Source organism: Protobothrops mucrosquamatus, unplaced genomic scaffold (assembly GCF_001527695.2).
Source record: "Protobothrops mucrosquamatus isolate PMUCROS unplaced genomic scaffold, P.Mucros_1.0 scaffold2757, whole genome shotgun sequence".
NCBI lineage: Eukaryota > Metazoa > Chordata > Lepidosauria > Squamata > Viperidae > Protobothrops > Protobothrops mucrosquamatus.
Window position 1 is genome coordinate 238211 of NW_015388796.1, and position 18091 is coordinate 256301.

Sequence of the window (18091 nt, forward strand, 5' to 3'; positions counted from 1 at the left end):
GCCCATCTATTCCGTGCGGCCGGCCTGGCGTAGCTTGATTATGTTTCAGTGGGGGTTTTTTTACGGGTGTGTTTTTAGAACAGGCCCGTTATTTAATTCGATTTTAAAACAAACTATTTATTACCATGGTTTTTAGTATCGCCTGTTCACCGCCCTGAGTCCCGCAAGGGAGATAGGGCGGTATATAAATTTAATAAATGAATGAAATTTAATAATAAATTAAATGAACTAGGTCAAATCATCAAACTGAAGACATTTTAAATGTAAGTTTTGGGACATTCGGGGTCAGAAGAAAATTGGTTTGATTACTCCTCAGAAATGGTAGGATGGAATCCCAGGGGCAGAGCTCCGCTTTAGGAGTGTCATGCAAGCCTTATGTGGAAGGGATTGATTTTATGTTCACTTTTTCCCAGTTGCAGATAGCTGGTCTGGTCTTGTTGACCCTTGTAACATCTCCATGAAAAGGATCCTATGTCAAATCTAGGCCGTTTACATTCTTAATTGTACATTGTTGCATAACTTTGTTTTGGCTCATTGACCTATGTTTAATGTTTGTTTCTAAATATGCTTTCATATTTGGTTCTTTTTATGCTTTGTATTTGAGAGACCACTTTTTCCGAAGAGAAGGGAGAAATGGGACGGTGTCCTAGTCACTCCAGAGAGTCTATTTGTTCATCACACACATACAAAAACCCCTAAATGATTTGTTTGCTTCTTCTTCAATGAAAGCACAATTCTCCTGTTTGTCTTCTGGTCCCATTCCAGTCTGAGTTGATAGCAGGCCAAGTTAATGTTCAGGGGATGACCACAGCAAGACCTGATGGTCATCCCTCTACTTATTGGCCTTCCCATCCCTGCTGGCTGGCTTTTGTCTGGATCATTCCAGCAGAAAACAGGAAGGTTGCGAACTCCTTGGTGTTCTCTGAGCTTGACTGTCTGCTTGTAGATGTTTCATTACCCAACTACTGTGGGTAAGTTCATCATTGTTTCTGCTTTTCACACTATGAACTTCAGCATTAGTCCACCTAAAGCTAGGATGCAAAGAAGTGAGTACATGGGCCACTTGCAAAATACCAGCACTCCTTATATACAACTAGATCCCCCCCCCAAAAAATGTGTGGGCAAAATAGTTGACCCATTTTGGGATATTTTAAGAAGGAAAAAATAAGGCACCCATTTCTACCTTTGTGACATTCAGGACTAAATTGTTAGATGGCAGCAGAGAGTTATGGAGAGCTCTAATTCTTTGCTGCCACTTAGTAGTTATCTTGTTTTAGCAACCCATGTCTGATACACTTTCTGTTTTATACCAAGTCCCCAAATTCAGGTCCATTTGGAACCCCAGCCCCCCACTTAGTTTTGGAGCACAAACTTTCTGATATGGTCCTTAACAGAATAATAGAGTAGGAAGGGAACTTGGAGGTCTTCTAGTTAGTACAACCCCCTATTCAAGCAGGAGACCCTATACTCCTTCACACAAATGGTTGTCCAATCTCTTCTTAAAAACCTCCAGTGATGGAGCACCCACAACCTCTGGAGGCAAACCGTTCCACTGATTAATTGTTTTTCTGTCAGGAATTTTTTTCCTTATTTCTAAGTTGGTTCTGTCCTTCATTATTTCCCATCCATTGCTTCTTGTTCTGCCTTCAGGTGCTTTGGAGAAGAAGTTGCCCCCCCACTTCTTTGTGGCAGCCTCATAGATATTGAAAGACTGCTATCATGTCACCCTAGCTAGACCAGGGGTTTTCAAACTTGGCCCTTCTATGACTTGTGGACTTCAACTCTCAGAATTCCTCAGCCAGGCATGCTGGCTGAGGAATTCTGGGAGTTGAAATCCACAAGTCATAAAAGGGGCAAGTTTGAAGACCCCTGCCGTGCCCCTTCTTTTCATTAAATTAGACATACCCAATTCCTGCAACCATTCTTCCTATGTTTTAGCCTCCAGTCCTTGAGCCAACGGTAGCTACACACCTCAGCTAAAAAAACCCAAACAGCAATCTTTTCCCACTAAAATAATCCATACCTGCTTTATGGTTTATCACGATGCTCAATTCCAGGCATTTGTGACTTCTGCAAGAAAGCAAGATAAACAAATTATGTCTTAACACGGGGGTGGGGGGGTCCTAAACTACGTTTCGATTCCTTTGTCAATTTTACAAGGTTCGCAACGAGACTTACCAGAAGAGGGCCATGTTTACCGAGGGGTCGACCCTTTCCTCTTATTTAACTCCAACTGACGAGGTTCCGTCATACTCCTATCCTAGAATAACAGTCTGAGATTCGTACTTTTCTTACTCTTTCGAGGCTGTACGTATCGACACGTTTGAGTGAATGAAAGGAGGAGGCAGAAAAGGGGGATAATATTTCCAAATCTTTCCAGGCAGCACAATCAACAACCAAGCATGTATTAAATCAATCTTTTTATTTATTTGCTGTAAGGTAGAAGAAGATCATTTTCAGACAGCCTAAGAAAGAATGGAAAAATAATAATAAACTACATTTTTGGCCTCCCTGGAAGAATTTATGCATAGCAAGGATGACAAAGGGGTTTGTCAGCTGCTCAGGGACACATGGGCATTCACACCTACACACTCTCAAGAACCACAGCTCTCATATTTTCCTCTTTGCATCAATCCATATAAAATATTACACCAATCACCTTCAGACAGAAGAGCAGTGTTTCTCAACCTTGGCAACTTCAAGATGGGTGGACTTCAATTCCCAGAATTCCTCAGCCAACACCTAAAATTCACTGAGGGTATAGGACCTGTACTTTTGAGGCATTATGGACATATTTAAGAAGACTGCCCTGTCTGATCACCCATGAGCACTCCATAGCCCAGACAGGAAATATTCCAGACTGCCTCAGCAGGAGACTATATTGAGCACATGGAGAAACAAATTAGGCCCAAATCACTGTCGGCCTTTGTTCATGTTAAAAAACCTGATTGTTGAGTAAGTTGGAATTGCTGCAAGGCCACAGGAGCTGATCTGTGGCCCAAGAAAAAATCTGTTTCTCACTGCATTGTGGTTTCAAGGAAACATAGGAAAAGGGCCTTCTTTCTGACCCATAGAAATGTTGAAAATCTTTGGGTTAAAGAGGTAAGGAGACTCCTTTTGTTGATATGTAGCTAAGGGCCACCATAGGGCTATCCATATAATCTTTTCAATGCTCCCTTCCCATCTATGTTAATCCCAAAACTGGAACGCTTAGAACTTCTTTAAAGATATTTGAAACAGAAAGCTAGCCAGGGGAAACTGTTGGTTTGTTAAATGATGTAGGAAAAGAATCCTTAATGAAGATAAGAACCAGGGGAAAATTGCATGAATTCTGGTCATCTGTCTTTATTACAGAAGATAACAAGACAGCTGAACCTGCACTGACTTTTCAGGGAAGAAATCTGAACTAAAGCAAATTGAGGTAATAGGAGATGTGGGACATCTTGAAAGACTAGTTGATAACAAATCACTGAGTCCCAATGACATCCACTGAGGGTTATTAAAACACAGAAATGTGGCCTTCTAGTCAATCTTTTTTAATCTGTCCCCACCCCACCCACCCCCAAAGATAGCTAATGGGACATCAATATTTTTTAAAAAGAGAGAGAAATCAGGGAAATTACAGCCCCCTTAGCATAATGTCTATTCCAGGCAAATTGGCAGAAATGTGATGAACGTTATTTTAAAGGCATATAAAGGAACAGGTTTTGTGGAAGGAGAATTAGCAGGCATTCCACAAAGGCCTCCCCAACCTTGTAGAGTTTTGAGGAATGTCAAAAATGTGTAGATGGAGGTGCCCCTATCCTCACTGCTATGTAGATTTTCAAAAGTATTTGACAACATTCCTCATCAAAAGTTACTGAGTAAACTCAGCAGCCACAAGATAAGAAGACCTGTGGCTTTATGGATTGCCAACTGGTTTTTAATTGGTTCAAAAGCCAAAAGCAAAAAAATGGGAATAAATGAGCAATTTTCTTAATGGAAGAATGTAAGAAATATAGTTTTTTTCAAGAATCTGTGTTGGATCTAATGCTTTTTAGCTTGTTCATTATTGACTTTTGTGTAGGGGAAAGAAGTAAGCTAGTCATGTTTGCAAATAACACTAAACATCTGGTTATTTATTTAACCATGTTCTGAATTTTTACTAATCTGAGACTTTAGTTATTAGTAGGCCATGTTAACTGCCTCTATAGACAGGACTGTAAACATTTTATAATGCCTTGTTCTGAGGGTCACTTCAGAATGATGTTTATAGGTTGGCTTGTTGATCTGCTAGAGCAGTGGTTCTCAACCTGTGGGTCGGGACCCCATTTGGGGTCGATCAACCATTTCATGGGGGTCGCCAAGCAAGGCTGTCCGCCATTTTTTTTGTCCGCCATTTTTTTTGTCCGCCATTTTTTCCCCCTTTTCCGGCGGGTGCCTTACCTCCCTTGGGCTGGGCCAGCTGGTGGTCGGCCTGCTCCGTCTCTGCCGCTTGCCAGCTATGCCTCGGCTGGCGCAGGGGGCAGAACCACGCATGCGCGGCGCTCCCGGGCAGGGAAAGTCCTTGACTTACGACCGGTTGGGTAGTCCTCGACTTACGACCGGTTTAGTCCTCGACTTACGACCGGTTTAGTCCTCGACTTACGACCGGTTTAGTCCTCGACTTACGACCGGTTGGGGTCGCGGCATTAAAAAGGTTGAGAACCACTGTGCTAGAGACTAAAGGTGATGTTAATGTCACTGGGGAAGATGGATGGATGGATGGGATCTTCCTTTCACAAATAATAGACCAAAGCAGAACAGAATATTCTTTATTGACTAAGTGTGATTAGACACACAAGGAATTTGTCTCCAGTGCATAAGCTCTCAGTGTACATACAAACAACAAAGTTATAGGTCATATATCATAGAGCATAGTTACATCATTAATCATAACATACAACAATAAGTGATAAATCATAAAATACCAATAGGAGAAGATAGTAGAGAAGATGAGAAGGATAATAGCAATACAGCCTACTATATGGGTAAATATCTTTAGGCCTAAGACAGTGCCGTGGGAATTAAGTGCTCTGTCTTCAGATGAGATAAATCAAATAATAAATACAGACTTTCCTGTTGTACCAGTGAGAATGTCAACCTAGTCTATATTTTGACATAGCTTAAGCAAACAGTGTAGATGGTTTTGAGTATGGCTGATGTTAAAAAGGCTAAGTAGGATCGTAACTGGTTAGTGTCCGATTAGAAATCCACCTAGCAAATCCCAGTGCTATACAGTAGACTGAAAATTTGGGCGGGAAAAAATCCCAGAAGGTGGCAGTGTCAAACCATTAGTGTATTGTTGCCAGGAACACTATGGCTATGTCAGTGTAGTTGTCAAGGGTCAAGTTTGACTCAGAGGAGACTTTTCCTTACCTTCTGCAACTGCTCTTTGTTTCCTCATGAAAAGATTTTAAGCCCTCGGCTGCACCGTTTTATTGGTGATTTGCTCCCAGATCATATTGCTTTGTTTTACATTCTCATAAGCTGCCCTAATTAGCTTTTTGACAGAAGAATTGAGCAATAATGCTTACCCACACATAAAATAAATAATGAGTAACTGGAATTCCGAAACAGCAATGGGCAGGAACTAAATTATAACTTCCTGGGTGAGCGACTAGTTTAATCTGAAGCTCTGCTCTTGGCAATTTCCTAGAATTTGATGGGAAAATGGAGATCCCTAGCCAGAGATTACATCAGCTTAAATACATCATCCAGGCCTTGGTTTTGTTTCTTGGCCATAATGGTGTGTAAAAAAAGAAAGAAGACAATCATTTCACACACCCGCACACCCAGAGTGCCATATGTGCCTACAATTTCTGATCATTTTTTCCAACCCTTATTGTGCAAAGAAATAGAACCAAGGAGAAGATGGTGCATTTTACCTAGTAGAAAGATAGAAAGCTTAAATACGCGATATAAAACAAAAATTGAAGAAGGCATTGTATAACAGAGATGCAGTGGCTCCATTAATCTTCTTTTTTTACTTCTGTAAGTAAGATGGGCCACCTATTGTCATCTCTGCAAAGGTTTTTATTTTTTTCCCATTCCTTACCGTGGCAGGTTGCCCAAATTTTCATGTCTCTAATTTATTTCAGGGATGAATTTGATTAAATGATTTATTGACTGACTGGTTGATTCTTTTCAGCTTGAGCTTTTCGAAGCAGTAATATAACAAAATGTGTGATCAACAAACCTGCATATGGGGGGGGAATATGCCCTGAGATCAAATAAGGTATCTACCCTCTGATGGCATTGGTTGCCTTCATGTCCAACATCAGAGCTACTGTTTTGCTTATTTGCCATGCAAACATGTGGTAAGCGTTTATGGAGAGACAAAATATGTCAACGTATAATGAGATCAAATGAAAATGGGGTTACTTGATAGAAAAATAGTATGTCCCTCCCATCCCAAAACAGTAGGATAAAGGAATAAAATATTATAACTGCATCATTATACCTGCAGATGTGGCTGGCATTCCATGATCATACTACTAGCTACTATGACAGTATAGTTCATAGTTCCCAGGACAATTCAGTCGACTGCTAGCAGTTCGATCCTGACCAGCTCAAGGCTGACTCAGCCTTCCATCCTTCCGAGGTCGGTAAAATGAGGAGCCAGATTGTTGGGGGCAATATGCTGACTCTGCAAACTGCTCAGTGAGTGCTGTAAAGCACTATGAAGCGGTATATAAGTCTTAAATGCTATTGCTATTTCTCTGAGCTTCAAGATTTTCATTTCACACCAAGGATAGCCACAGTTTTTTTTAAAAAAGTATGTTTTGGTCAAAACACACCACAGCTTATAACAGAAGGATCTTTGTTTTTATCTCCTTCCAAGAAAATAGGGAAGGTGAAGCTCATTTTTCCTTGTGTGCATCTTTGTACATCTTTTGACTCATCCCATCTTTCCTTCTATTTTTTTCTTTTCCAGAATCAACATACTGTCTTGGGTCAAAGTGGAGGCACCAACCCAGGATCTGCCTCATGCACAAATGCAAACACTGGAACCAGCTACATCAGCTCATCGCCACAAACATTGCTGAATCAGCAGCTGAAACAACAGTTCCTCCTTCAACAGCAGCAGCAGCAGCAGCAAATACTATCAGAAGCAGTAAATATCCCAGTTTTCTATTTTTTATATATGTATGTATGTATGTATGTATGTATGTATGTATGTATGTATGTATGTATGTAAAACAGTCTCCCAGAATCCCAAAAGGAAATGTGAGGAAAGAATTGCCCAGCTTGTTTGGAATTGTTTGGCACTTGAGAAGTTAGGGTGCAATCTAAATTGCTCTCACTTGGCCTAAGGGTTCTGCAGAATCCATATGTGTGCTTCCGAAGCAAGAGCATGAAAGTTGAACATGTCTTGTCCATGGGGAACATCATAGGTTCCAGGTGGCTCCTCTAGTTAGCAAGGTTAAGAGCAGATGTTGAGAACGTTCTCTTAGCCACTGTTCAAATTTACAGTAGACTCCACCACCCTCCCACAAGTCAGTTACAAGCCAGTTCTGGAGTTCTGAGAGTTGCACATATCTCCCTCTTTCATAACCTGAAATTACAGTTATCTCTACCAGCTTTCCCAGCCTGTTGCCCTCCGTTGTTGAGAATTTAGTTTCCAAAATTAATTCCAACTTCTCTGAAGGACATCAAGCTGGAGAAGTTTGTTCTAACAAATATCCACGGCTCACCACCCGCTTCTCCTCTGTTGCATCAATGGAGTAGGATATCCTTTAAAAATGCATCTTTGAATGTACATGACCATATTTTAAGCACTTGGCAACTGGCTCACTTTTACAACTGGTTGTTGCCTTCCACGGTCACATAACTGAGATTTATGACATTTTTTTGCCGGTTTCCGGAAAAAACAGGAATAGGAATACATTACTTTGCTTAAAGAACACTGCAAAGAAGTCATCAAATCAGGTCTGGTCACATGGTGCCTTGACTTACGACCATCATGTTTTATGATAGAAATTACGGGCTCCATTATGATCATAAGTTGAGGACTACCTATCATAATATTAGAGCAAGACTTCAGTGTAGAAGACAATGATGATATGGCTGCAGACACAGGTAGAAATTTTATATTTTTCATCCTAAAGGACAGCAGGTTGCAGGGCAGCTGAGAGTTGACATACACACACACACACACACACACACATACATACATACATACATGCAACCTTCAGGCAAAACTTGGTTTGCTGTCCAGAAGCCTTATTTCATGTGAAAACTGCACAATTGGAAAATGCTTTCCTTTTGCAGGAAGAATTTGACATGAGAAAGACGTTATTATTTCATTCAGATTATTTAAGTTGCCTTTATTCATTTGTAGCCTTTTCTTAGAACAGATACATCCCAGCAACAGTTCCTCTTAATATTTGTTCTCATCCCAAACAATACACAAACATTTCATTGGATGGGATGTGGGGTCTCCCTCTTTCATAACCCTGAAATTACAGTTATCTCTGCCAGCTTTCCCAGCCTGTTGCCCTCCGTTGTTGAGAATTTAGTTTCCAAAATTAATTCCAACTTCTCTGAAGGACATCAAGCTGGAGAAGTTTGTCCTAACAAATATCCACAGCTCCCCACCCGCTTCTCCTCTGTTGCATCAATGGAGTAGGATAGCCTTTAAAAATGCATCTTTGAATGTATGCATATGCTGCAGGTGATTCTGTTCAAATCTCCAGGATAATAAATAATAAATAGCAATACCTTCCTCTTTTTCTTCATCCTGTAGGAGAAAGCAACTTCTCAAGATCAACTGAACAGACACCTTACAAGACCACCACCAGATTACAAGGACCAAAGAAGGGGCCAGGTCAACGTGCAGCAAGCACACCAATATTCCGGTAAGCATGCACATAAAAGCAAATAAGCCACCTTCAGACAAAGATTTGACTCATTTGAGTGTGGGACATGTGGCTCTTTCCTCCTGAGTAGCACTTAGGTCTTCCTTCTCTCCTAGTTCGATGTGAGAGTTTCTCTTGTTTCCTTCCTGTTTTCTCGTCTCCCTGGTCTCTCAAACTTCCTCTCTCCCAAACTTTTCTTTGCTTTCATCCATTTGAAACACAAAAGTCTCCTTGTCCCTTAGATCTTTCCTGAGGCCTTTTCCCGACTCCAAACAAACCAGCATTCAGTTTCCTTCACAGAAGCTACATTGATTTTCAGGAGCCCTCCAGTGACCTTTCCCCTCCACTGTTGCGGTGTCCATGAACATTGTACGGCATTGGTGCAGTTGCACCAACAGCTTAAAAATCGATTCATGATTTTGGGCCCACTACATGTACTGTCAGCTTAATCAGAGGATGTCTAAAGATGCCTGTCTAACTGTTGGAATTTGCCTGGTGGGCTGGACAAATCAAGGACTTCCCAAAAAAAAAGGAAGAGCATGTGACGAATCGTCTGATGATTCAAACATTCTTCATGGATCCTCACTTTTTGAACATTTAAATTTTACTTAGTGAAGTTCTAAACTGTTTCTTAGGTCTCTGAATATGTTACAGAAGGCTGATTTGGCTAACAGAGTCGGACTGACTCATGTTCTATTTTGGGGATTTTTCACACACTGCATCTTAGGCATAAACCTTGATGCAAGGTTGAATGAATCAGAAGCATGTTCATAAACTCAAATTCATTTGAGTGTACCCGCCGAGAAGAAAGGACACCTGAAATAGCTGATAGAGTTTGCTGTTTCCATTTTACTTACAGTACTTACAATTGTGTGAGTATCTTGTCTTTAAGTCATCACTCCAAGGATATGAACCTTTCCTCGCTTCCTAGGTCGGCATTCAATCTCAAGGAGGGGTCCTCCCTTGGTCTTTTTAGTAAGAGTCACCAAATAAATGTTTGGAAATATCTTCAAGGAAAGATAGGTATTTGGAGACATCTAACAAAATAAAAGAGCTGGAAGGGACTCAAGTAGGAAATCCTATACCAGTGGTGACGAACCTATGGCACGGGTGCCAGAGGCGGCACTCAGAGCCCTCTCTGTGGGCACACGTGCCGTCACCCCAGTCCTAGGCCTTCAGCTGAGTTTTATAAAACTTTTTCGCTTTAGGCCTCCACTGCCGTGTGCAAAAAAAAAAAAAAAGTTCAGTCAATTTCAACTTCTCGCGGGAAAAAAAAAGATCTTGCAAAGTTGGAATTGATTGATTGAAGTTTTTAGTCCCACCCAGTCTGCCGTTACCACCGCAGCCACGCCCACCCAATGGGCCACGCCCACCCAATGGGCCACACCCACCCAATGGGCCACTCTCACCTGGCACTCGACAATGCATAAGTAGGTTTTGGGTTGCAGTTTGGGCACTCGGTCTCTAAAAGGTTCGCCATCACTGTATACCATTTCAGACAAATGGTTGTCCAATCTTTTCTAAAAACCTCCACATACAACTTCTGGAGGCAGGTCATTCCACTAATTAATTATTCTAACTCTCAGGAAATTTCTCCTTGGTTCTAGGTTGTTTCTCTCCTTGATTAGTTTCCATCCATTGCTTCTTGTTCTGCCCTCAGGTGCTTTGGAGAATAGCTTGACTCCCTCTTCTTTGTGGCAGTCCCTGAGATATTGGAACACTGCTATCATGTCTCCCCTCATCCTTCTCTTCATTAAACTAGACATACCCAATTCCAACCATTCTTTATATGTTTTAGCCTCCAGTCCCCTGATCATCTTTGCTGCTCTTCTCTGCACTCTTTCTAGATTCTCAACATCTTTTTTATATTGTGGCGACCAAAACTGGATGCAATATTCCAAATCTCCCTAACCTTTCTGTCTATACATTTGATGGAGAACACATACATTTGAAAGACTGTCCAGCATTTTTCTAAAAAATATTCTGCACTGTGGCATTTACCTTATGTCTCATTGAATACATTTGTTCTCTAATCTGGTTTTAGTTTCAAGGGTCCTGCTACTGTTACTCTTCGTGAAACAGAATTAAAGATTACCTAGCCAGTCTCAAAACTGACTTTCAGAGAGCAGACACCTCTCTTTTCATGATGGACTGTCAGTCCTGGCCATTAATCAGAAATTGACACATTCTGCAGTAGCACTCAATTCTTTTAGTATCTAAGGTCTGGTTATGTTCTCCACTGAACACTAATTGGAATGAAATTTCTGCCCATCCGGTATAAATTAGACCAGCACAAAAAGAAGAGTTGGGGGGGGGGGGAGAGAATGAAGAAGCTAAAAATAGTGAGCAATTCAGAGAAAAAGGGAAACTTTGTTTTGGGAATAAGAGAGAGAACCATTGTCCCCAAACCACTGCACCCTCTGAAGCAATTTCTGCTGCTACAAAAGAATATAGTATGTTGGCCATCTGTGCCTGAATCAACATGTTCCATCTTGGCTAATCTGGAAAATGCCTCAGTTGCCTGAGTCTTTTTGTTGCAACAGACAAATGTTATGTGTCTGGAACATCTGGTTCGTTTCAATGATAGTGCACAAATTCAGCACAGGTTGCCTTACTTAATTGCTAATGACATGTCTTATCCAGGCAGCTCTCTGATAAGAAACTCCATGGGTTCCTTCACTTTGCTTCCGTTTTCCTTCTCCAATCCTGCAAACTCAGTTTAAAGATGATCCACGATCGCCTTCTCTTCTGCTGACACTGAAAGTCTGAGCAGAAGAAGAGCAAAAACAGGGATATATATTTCACCTCAAGCTGCCACTGATCCAGGAGTAACCCCTTCATCCTCTCTTCCTGCAAAATCCATGTTTTTATTTATTTGTTATTAAATTTATTAGCTGCCCATCTTACCACAGGGTAACTCTGGATGGCTTACAACAGACATGTCAAACACAAGGCCTGGGGGCCGGATGCGGCCCGCGAAGTAGTTTCATGTGGCCCGCGAAGCCATCCTGGAAACAGTGAGGGAACGGCCCCCACTGCCTTGGCCCTGGCCCAGGACAGCCGGGAGCCAATGTACAATTTTGTGGTGGCCCTCTATGCTGAAACGCATTCAGTCTTAGCTCCATAAGCCCCCCCCCCCCACATGGCCTGAGAGGAACAGTGAGGCTCCTCCAGTGGACCATGCCTTGGCGCTTGCCCCGGTCCCACCCCCTTCTGCCAGAGACCCTCAGATCTGTCCCACTCCTGCCCAGGCCCCCACAGGCACCCTTGACGCGAACGATGTAGAGCTGGCCACACCCACTCCATCCACGCCCACCCAGTAGGCCGCACCCACCCTGGCCACACCCACCCGGCCCCCTGAGGGCAACCGCAATGCTGATGCGGCCCTCAATGAAATTGAGTTTGACACCCTTGACTTACAATATTAAAAAGATAAAACCACGCAACACCTATAAACACGACAAATAAAATACTATAAAAATACAAATACTCAAGCCTAACTAAAAGATGGGAAAGTAGGAAGTAGGATGAGCAGGAGAGGGAGGTGGGATCTGTTATTTATCTATCAGCCACCCCCAGTGTTAAACCTTCACATTGCAGCCCCCAGGCCCCATTGGAGTCCCAAAATCCAATCAGTTGTGATTACTTATGCTTTCACATCCATGCTTCAAGTTGCTGGCATTTTTCTTGGGCGAAAAATGAAATAAATAAAATAAACATCTGAATGGTTCCTGAGCAGCAGGAACTCAGAACTCAGAAGCTGGAAGACACAGCAAGACAGGAAAAAGTCAGCAAAGATTTCTCTAGAGATGTGGCATTTCAATTAAAATACTACTTTACAGGTCGTCCTTGACTTAACAACAGTTTATTTAGTGACCAAAGTTACAATATCACTGAAAAAAAGTGACTTAGGATCATTTTTCACACTTATGGCCATCGCAGCCTCCCCACGGTCACGGGATCAAAATTCAAACAGTTGGCAACTGACTCACATTTATGACGGTTGCAGTGTCCCGGGATCATGTGATCACCTTTTGCGACCTTCTGACAAGCAAAGTCAATGGGGAAGCCAGATTTGCTTAACAAACATATAACTAACTTAACCACTGCCATTATTCACTTAACAACTGTGGCAAGAAAGGTCGTAAAATGGGGCAAAACTCACTTAACAAACATCTCGCTTAGCAACATAAATTTTGGACTCTGTGGTGGTCGTAAGTCGAGGACTACCTGTACTTGGAATTAGACAACTTATTTTCCTGTAAGTCAGGGGTCTGCAACCTTGAGAACTTTAAGACTTGTGGACTTCAGCTCCCAGAATTCCTCAGCCAGCATGGGGGCTCAATGGTAAGTCAAGGACTACCTGTAGGGACAGCCATAAATCCAGATGCTTAATGCCATAAATGAGAGCTTGTTAATGACTAAACGTCACAGGCATATCATAAATAAGTTGCCTCTTTTGCCAACAAGCTAGAATTCACCTTTATGCAGATTTGCCTACTGTGGAATGCAGAGATCATGTTTTAATTCCTCCTGCATATCTGAGTCAAAGGAAATGTTTATTTGTTGTGTTTAACCAAGGAACAACTGTTTCCTCTTCTTGCTGATTTTCACCTTTCACATAAGGCTGGATGCCAGTTGTTGTGCCGAATAGCAAGCTATATGAACTGGTGGTTCATCTTTTAATCATAATATTATATCACATTCAGAATGCCTTCTCTTTAAAATGCAACACACTAACATGGGTGCCTCCAAAAATCAATCAGGAGAAGGTTAACAGCTGGGTCACTTAATTAAGCCTGGTTTGTAGTCAAGCTTGCTCTCAGTCTACTAAGAGTCAGGGGGTCACAGTGGAAGTCTCACTGCCATTCCTTTGACCCATTGGCTGGGCTCATTTGCTGCACTCCTTCCTAAATATAAGTTAATAAATGTTCACATAATATACTATTCCGCAGTAGATCAAATTGTGGTTTAATATGATGGCTGAATTCACACAACCTGCTGGGTTTCCACAAATTCTGAAACATAAAATATCCAACCCCATTTTACCTTAGTTACATTGTCTTGTATTGTGTCTTGAGAGTCCCTTGGATTGCAAGGAGATCAAATGAGTCAATCCTAAAGGAAACCAACCCTGACTCTTCTTTGGAAGGACAGATACTTGAAGCTGAAGCTCAAATACTTTGGCCACCAAATGAGAAGAGAGGATTCATAGGAAAGGATCCAGATGTTGGGAAAGATGGAAGGCAAAAAGGAGAAAGGGATGGCAGAGAATGAGATGGTTAGATAAAGTCATTGAAGCAATGATCATGAATTTGAGCAAACTCTGGGAGACAGTGGAGGACAAGGAGGCCTGGTGTGGTATGGTCCATGGGGTCGTGAAAAAGTAGACACAACTTAGCAAATGAACCACAAGATTTGTGTTGCACAAATCCAGCTAAGTGATCAGCTGGCCTAATCCATTACCCATGCAGGAAAGCGCCACTACAAATGCATTCCCCTTATCTCTTACCCTCAGTGGAGAATAGTTGGTGAAGATGGTAGAACTTGCTGAGATCTCCAGACTGACTTCTTTGATCAGAGAAGTGACAGTGACAATATCTAAATTTATTCCTGACTGGAAAGTCATTCTAGATTTTTTGCATGAAACAGAATAATATGAACTTACGTTTTATGATTATGATGATTAGACAGGATAGATTACAGAAAGAAGATAGTTAGGTTGCAACCATAGAGTAAGAGGTAAATTTATAATTGGACCTAAAACTACTATAAAGATTGGAAGCTATTTCTTTGTATCTTTTTTTTCTTTTCTATTTTTTTTTTACCTTTTTCCCTTGGACTTTAAGCTCTTTTTTATTTTATAATAGTTTGTATTGATTTAATCTTCCTTTTTTAAAAAACCTCAAATAAATATATATTTTTAAAAAGTATCCTCTACAGTTGACCATCAATTTCTGCTTATAATCTTTTGGTTGAAATTTCTGGGAAGAGGAGAGAAATCAGAACAAAAGGACACCACACTCTGGAGGCAACAGCTGGCACATAAATCTAATCAAGTTCTCTTGAGTTTAGTGACTTCAGGGCTATGTCCATGGACAGTTAGTCCTCGACTTACGACCAGAATTGAGCCCAAAATTTCTGTTGCTAAGTGAGACATTTGTTAAGTTTGCCCCCTTTTACAACCTTTCTTGCCACAGTTGTTAAGCAAATCACTGAAGTTGTCAAGTTAGTAACATAATTGTCAAGTGAATCTGGCTCCCCCCATTGACTTTGCTTCTCCAAAGGTTGCAAAAGGTGATCCCATGACCTTGGGACACAGCAAAGGTCATAAATATGAACCAGTTGCCAAGCATCCGAATTTTGGTCATGTAATCATGGGGATGGTGCGATGGTTGTAAGTGTGAAAAACAGCCATAAGACACTTTTTTCAGTGCCGTTGTAACTTTGAACGGCCACTAAATGAACTGTTGTAAATTGAGAATTACCTCTGGTTAGTAGTGTCTTCTTTAAAGATATTTTTTATTTTTTTTTAAAGAAAAAAATCCCAGCTTTAGCTCACACCCCTGGTGTTTCCTGATCATCTCCAATCTAAGTATTACTTTGATCAAGCTGCTTCGCCAAGATCGGCTAAAATTGGCTTGATTCTGCCATGTATTTGAGCAAAAGGGATGATGTGTGATTCTACTATCCTTCAAAGAAATGGCATTAAAATATACTTCATTTTCTCTAATAGGGTCATTGTGTTGAGTGAGAGATAATAAAAAAAATAGCCAGAGAAGTAACTGGTCCTGTTGGGTACTTTGGTTTCCGAGTCTTGTTTGGATCTGATGATGGATGATGTCTTTGTTCTCTCCTAGGTGGATCACCGGCTGTGAGCATCAACTCCAATCTGTGCTTCTCCAATCCCATTTCCACTTCGAACATTTTGTCACAGCAATCAAATCTCTTATCCACGGCTCATGGCCTCAGAATGTCTTCTCTTCCAGCAGGGCACCACGTCAGCTGCTACGGGAACATTCCCTGCAGTCAACCAAATGCATATAACGTGGCAACTCCAGGAGTGAGCCAGGTTGCCCAGCATAGAAATCTAAACCCAATTGTAACCAGTCAAAACAACCCTGCAGCATCTCGGCCAACACCTCCAGGGCAAGGCAATAACATGCCGACCTTTGACAACGGGTTGGGAGTTAACTCCCAGCAAGGGAAACTCAGCTTGAACCAAGGGACTTCTGCCCAAAGACCTTCAAATGTGATGGTCAGCTCAAATGCTGCAGCTCAGAACTGGGCTTCTTCAGAAGCAGGGTCCAAGCAACAGGAAACACAGAGGGCTTCAGGATCCCCTTTCTCGTCTGGAAGCTCCTATACAAATCAGCAACTACAGCGCACAGCTGCCCTCCAGCAATTTCCTCAGCGTGCCATGGTGCCTCCTAACCAACTGGGCACTATCCAGATGAGAACCCCTGCGAGCCAAATGAACCAAAGTCTAAATGGACAAGTGGGCGGGGCATCCAAACCCCAGAGTGCAATGCCTACTCAACTGCAGGCAGAGGTTGTGGCCCACTTAAATCCACCCAGGGTGGGGATGACACAACCCCACCCCTTGTCATCGAACCAGTTCTCATCAAGTGCTACTCAAATGTCCACCAGGGTTTTTCAAGGAACAGATCATGCCAGTGATCTAGCATTTGATTTTCTGAACCAGCAAGCAGATAACATTGGGCCTGCACTCAACAGTGACCCAGACTTCATTGATTCTTTGTTGAAAACAGAGCCTAGTAATGATGATTGGATGAAAGACATCAACCTTGATGAGATATTAGGAGGCCATTCCTGAGGCAGCTAACAATTATGAACTCCTGGTGTTTTTTTAAGGCTGAAAAGTCAGGATATCAGTCTTCAGTTTGTAGAAGACAAAGGTCAGGGGAGGGGGGAAGCAAAAGAGTGAGTTGCTGGATCCAACCTTAAAAGTATATTAATGCAACCATGCTTCCATAACTTGTTCCATTATCAAGTATGCTAAAGATGGTTAAGTCTGGATCCATTGTTTCCAAATATAGGTGATTCTGAATGATAAATGGGTGTTTATCATTCAAACAAATCCTAAATATGTAAGCTAATATTTACATCTATTACATAAAGGAGAGACCTAGGAATATGCACTGCATCAAAAATATACTGCTGACATCCACTAATCATTTTCACGTGTATGTGTGTACCAATAGAAATCTTGGCAAGAATCTTCCCTAACATTGCACATTCTAATATGTTTTATTAGAATCCTTATCGGTTTCATTCACTGAGAATGAGACATTACATTATGGGAATTGTAATTCAGAACATCTGGAGTATATCAAATTTAGGGACGCAGGTTAGCAATTTATAGAGGGAACCAGTGGGCCATGAAAGAAAAGCTTATTGATAGAACCCATATATGCATGCCAAACATCCCAGGTTCTATAAGCTATTTAGTCTGGGGATGAAAAAGAGCGATCCCACAGTTCTGAAGGTCCATGGTGCACATGGCAGCTTCTTAAATCTCTACTCTAAAGTTCCTAATACTTCTTAAAACTGCAGTTTTCTGCCCACTTTCCTGGAAATAAATCTACAGATGGGATAAATAAACCTATAGATGGGGCAAACAAGGTAGTAAACAGATAGCTTGCCCTGTGAGTGGTTTGGCTTCCAACTCACTTCCTTCCTAAAACCCCTCCTTATGGGAGAATCTGTGCAGAGTATGAAGTATCAAACTCAAGAGTATTAGAAGTTTTCTATTCATAATCTGTCTAGCAGTTTTGAATAGGAATAATCAGCTTGTCCAGCCTGTTACGACTTCTGCAGATGACCCAATTTCACAAGCTTCCTTCTCCTCTCTATAGCTTTTGTACTTCCTAGAGTGAGTTTCTTCTTCCATCCTCTATCCCTTTAATTAGGTATTGGAGACTGGATTGAATTTTGGATGCTAATGGAATCCCATGTGCCCTAGAATGCAGATGATATCAAAACGATCCAGTTTTATCTTACATGTCATTAACATATTATGAATAAGAACGAGGATCCGTGAGGCAGGGATCCCTGCAAACATCAGACACATCGGCTGAAAGGATATCTAATGGTAGATCCGTCAAAGATGGTGGTTTAATTATTTGAGCACACATTGCACCATCTTGTTGTTGTTAGTTGCAAAGTTGTGTCCAACCCATCACGACTCC

At 41.5% G+C, this 18091-nt stretch overlaps 1 protein-coding gene across 1 annotated transcript in view; it reads left to right on the forward strand.

The window, feature by feature from the left end:
• Positions 1 to 16806, forward strand: part of MAML2 (mastermind like transcriptional coactivator 2) — a 192809-nt gene extending 176003 nt beyond the window's left edge. Inside the window, exons 3-5 of the mRNA XM_015825687.1 lie at positions 6956 to 7135; positions 8768 to 8879; positions 15740 to 16806. Of these exons, the coding sequence (XP_015681173.1) occupies positions 6956 to 7135; positions 8768 to 8879; positions 15740 to 16716 (1269 nt within the window). The 3' untranslated portion in view covers positions 16717 to 16806. The remainder of the gene's footprint in view (positions 1 to 6955; positions 7136 to 8767; positions 8880 to 15739) is intronic.
• Positions 16807 to 18091: the final 1285 nt, after the last annotated feature.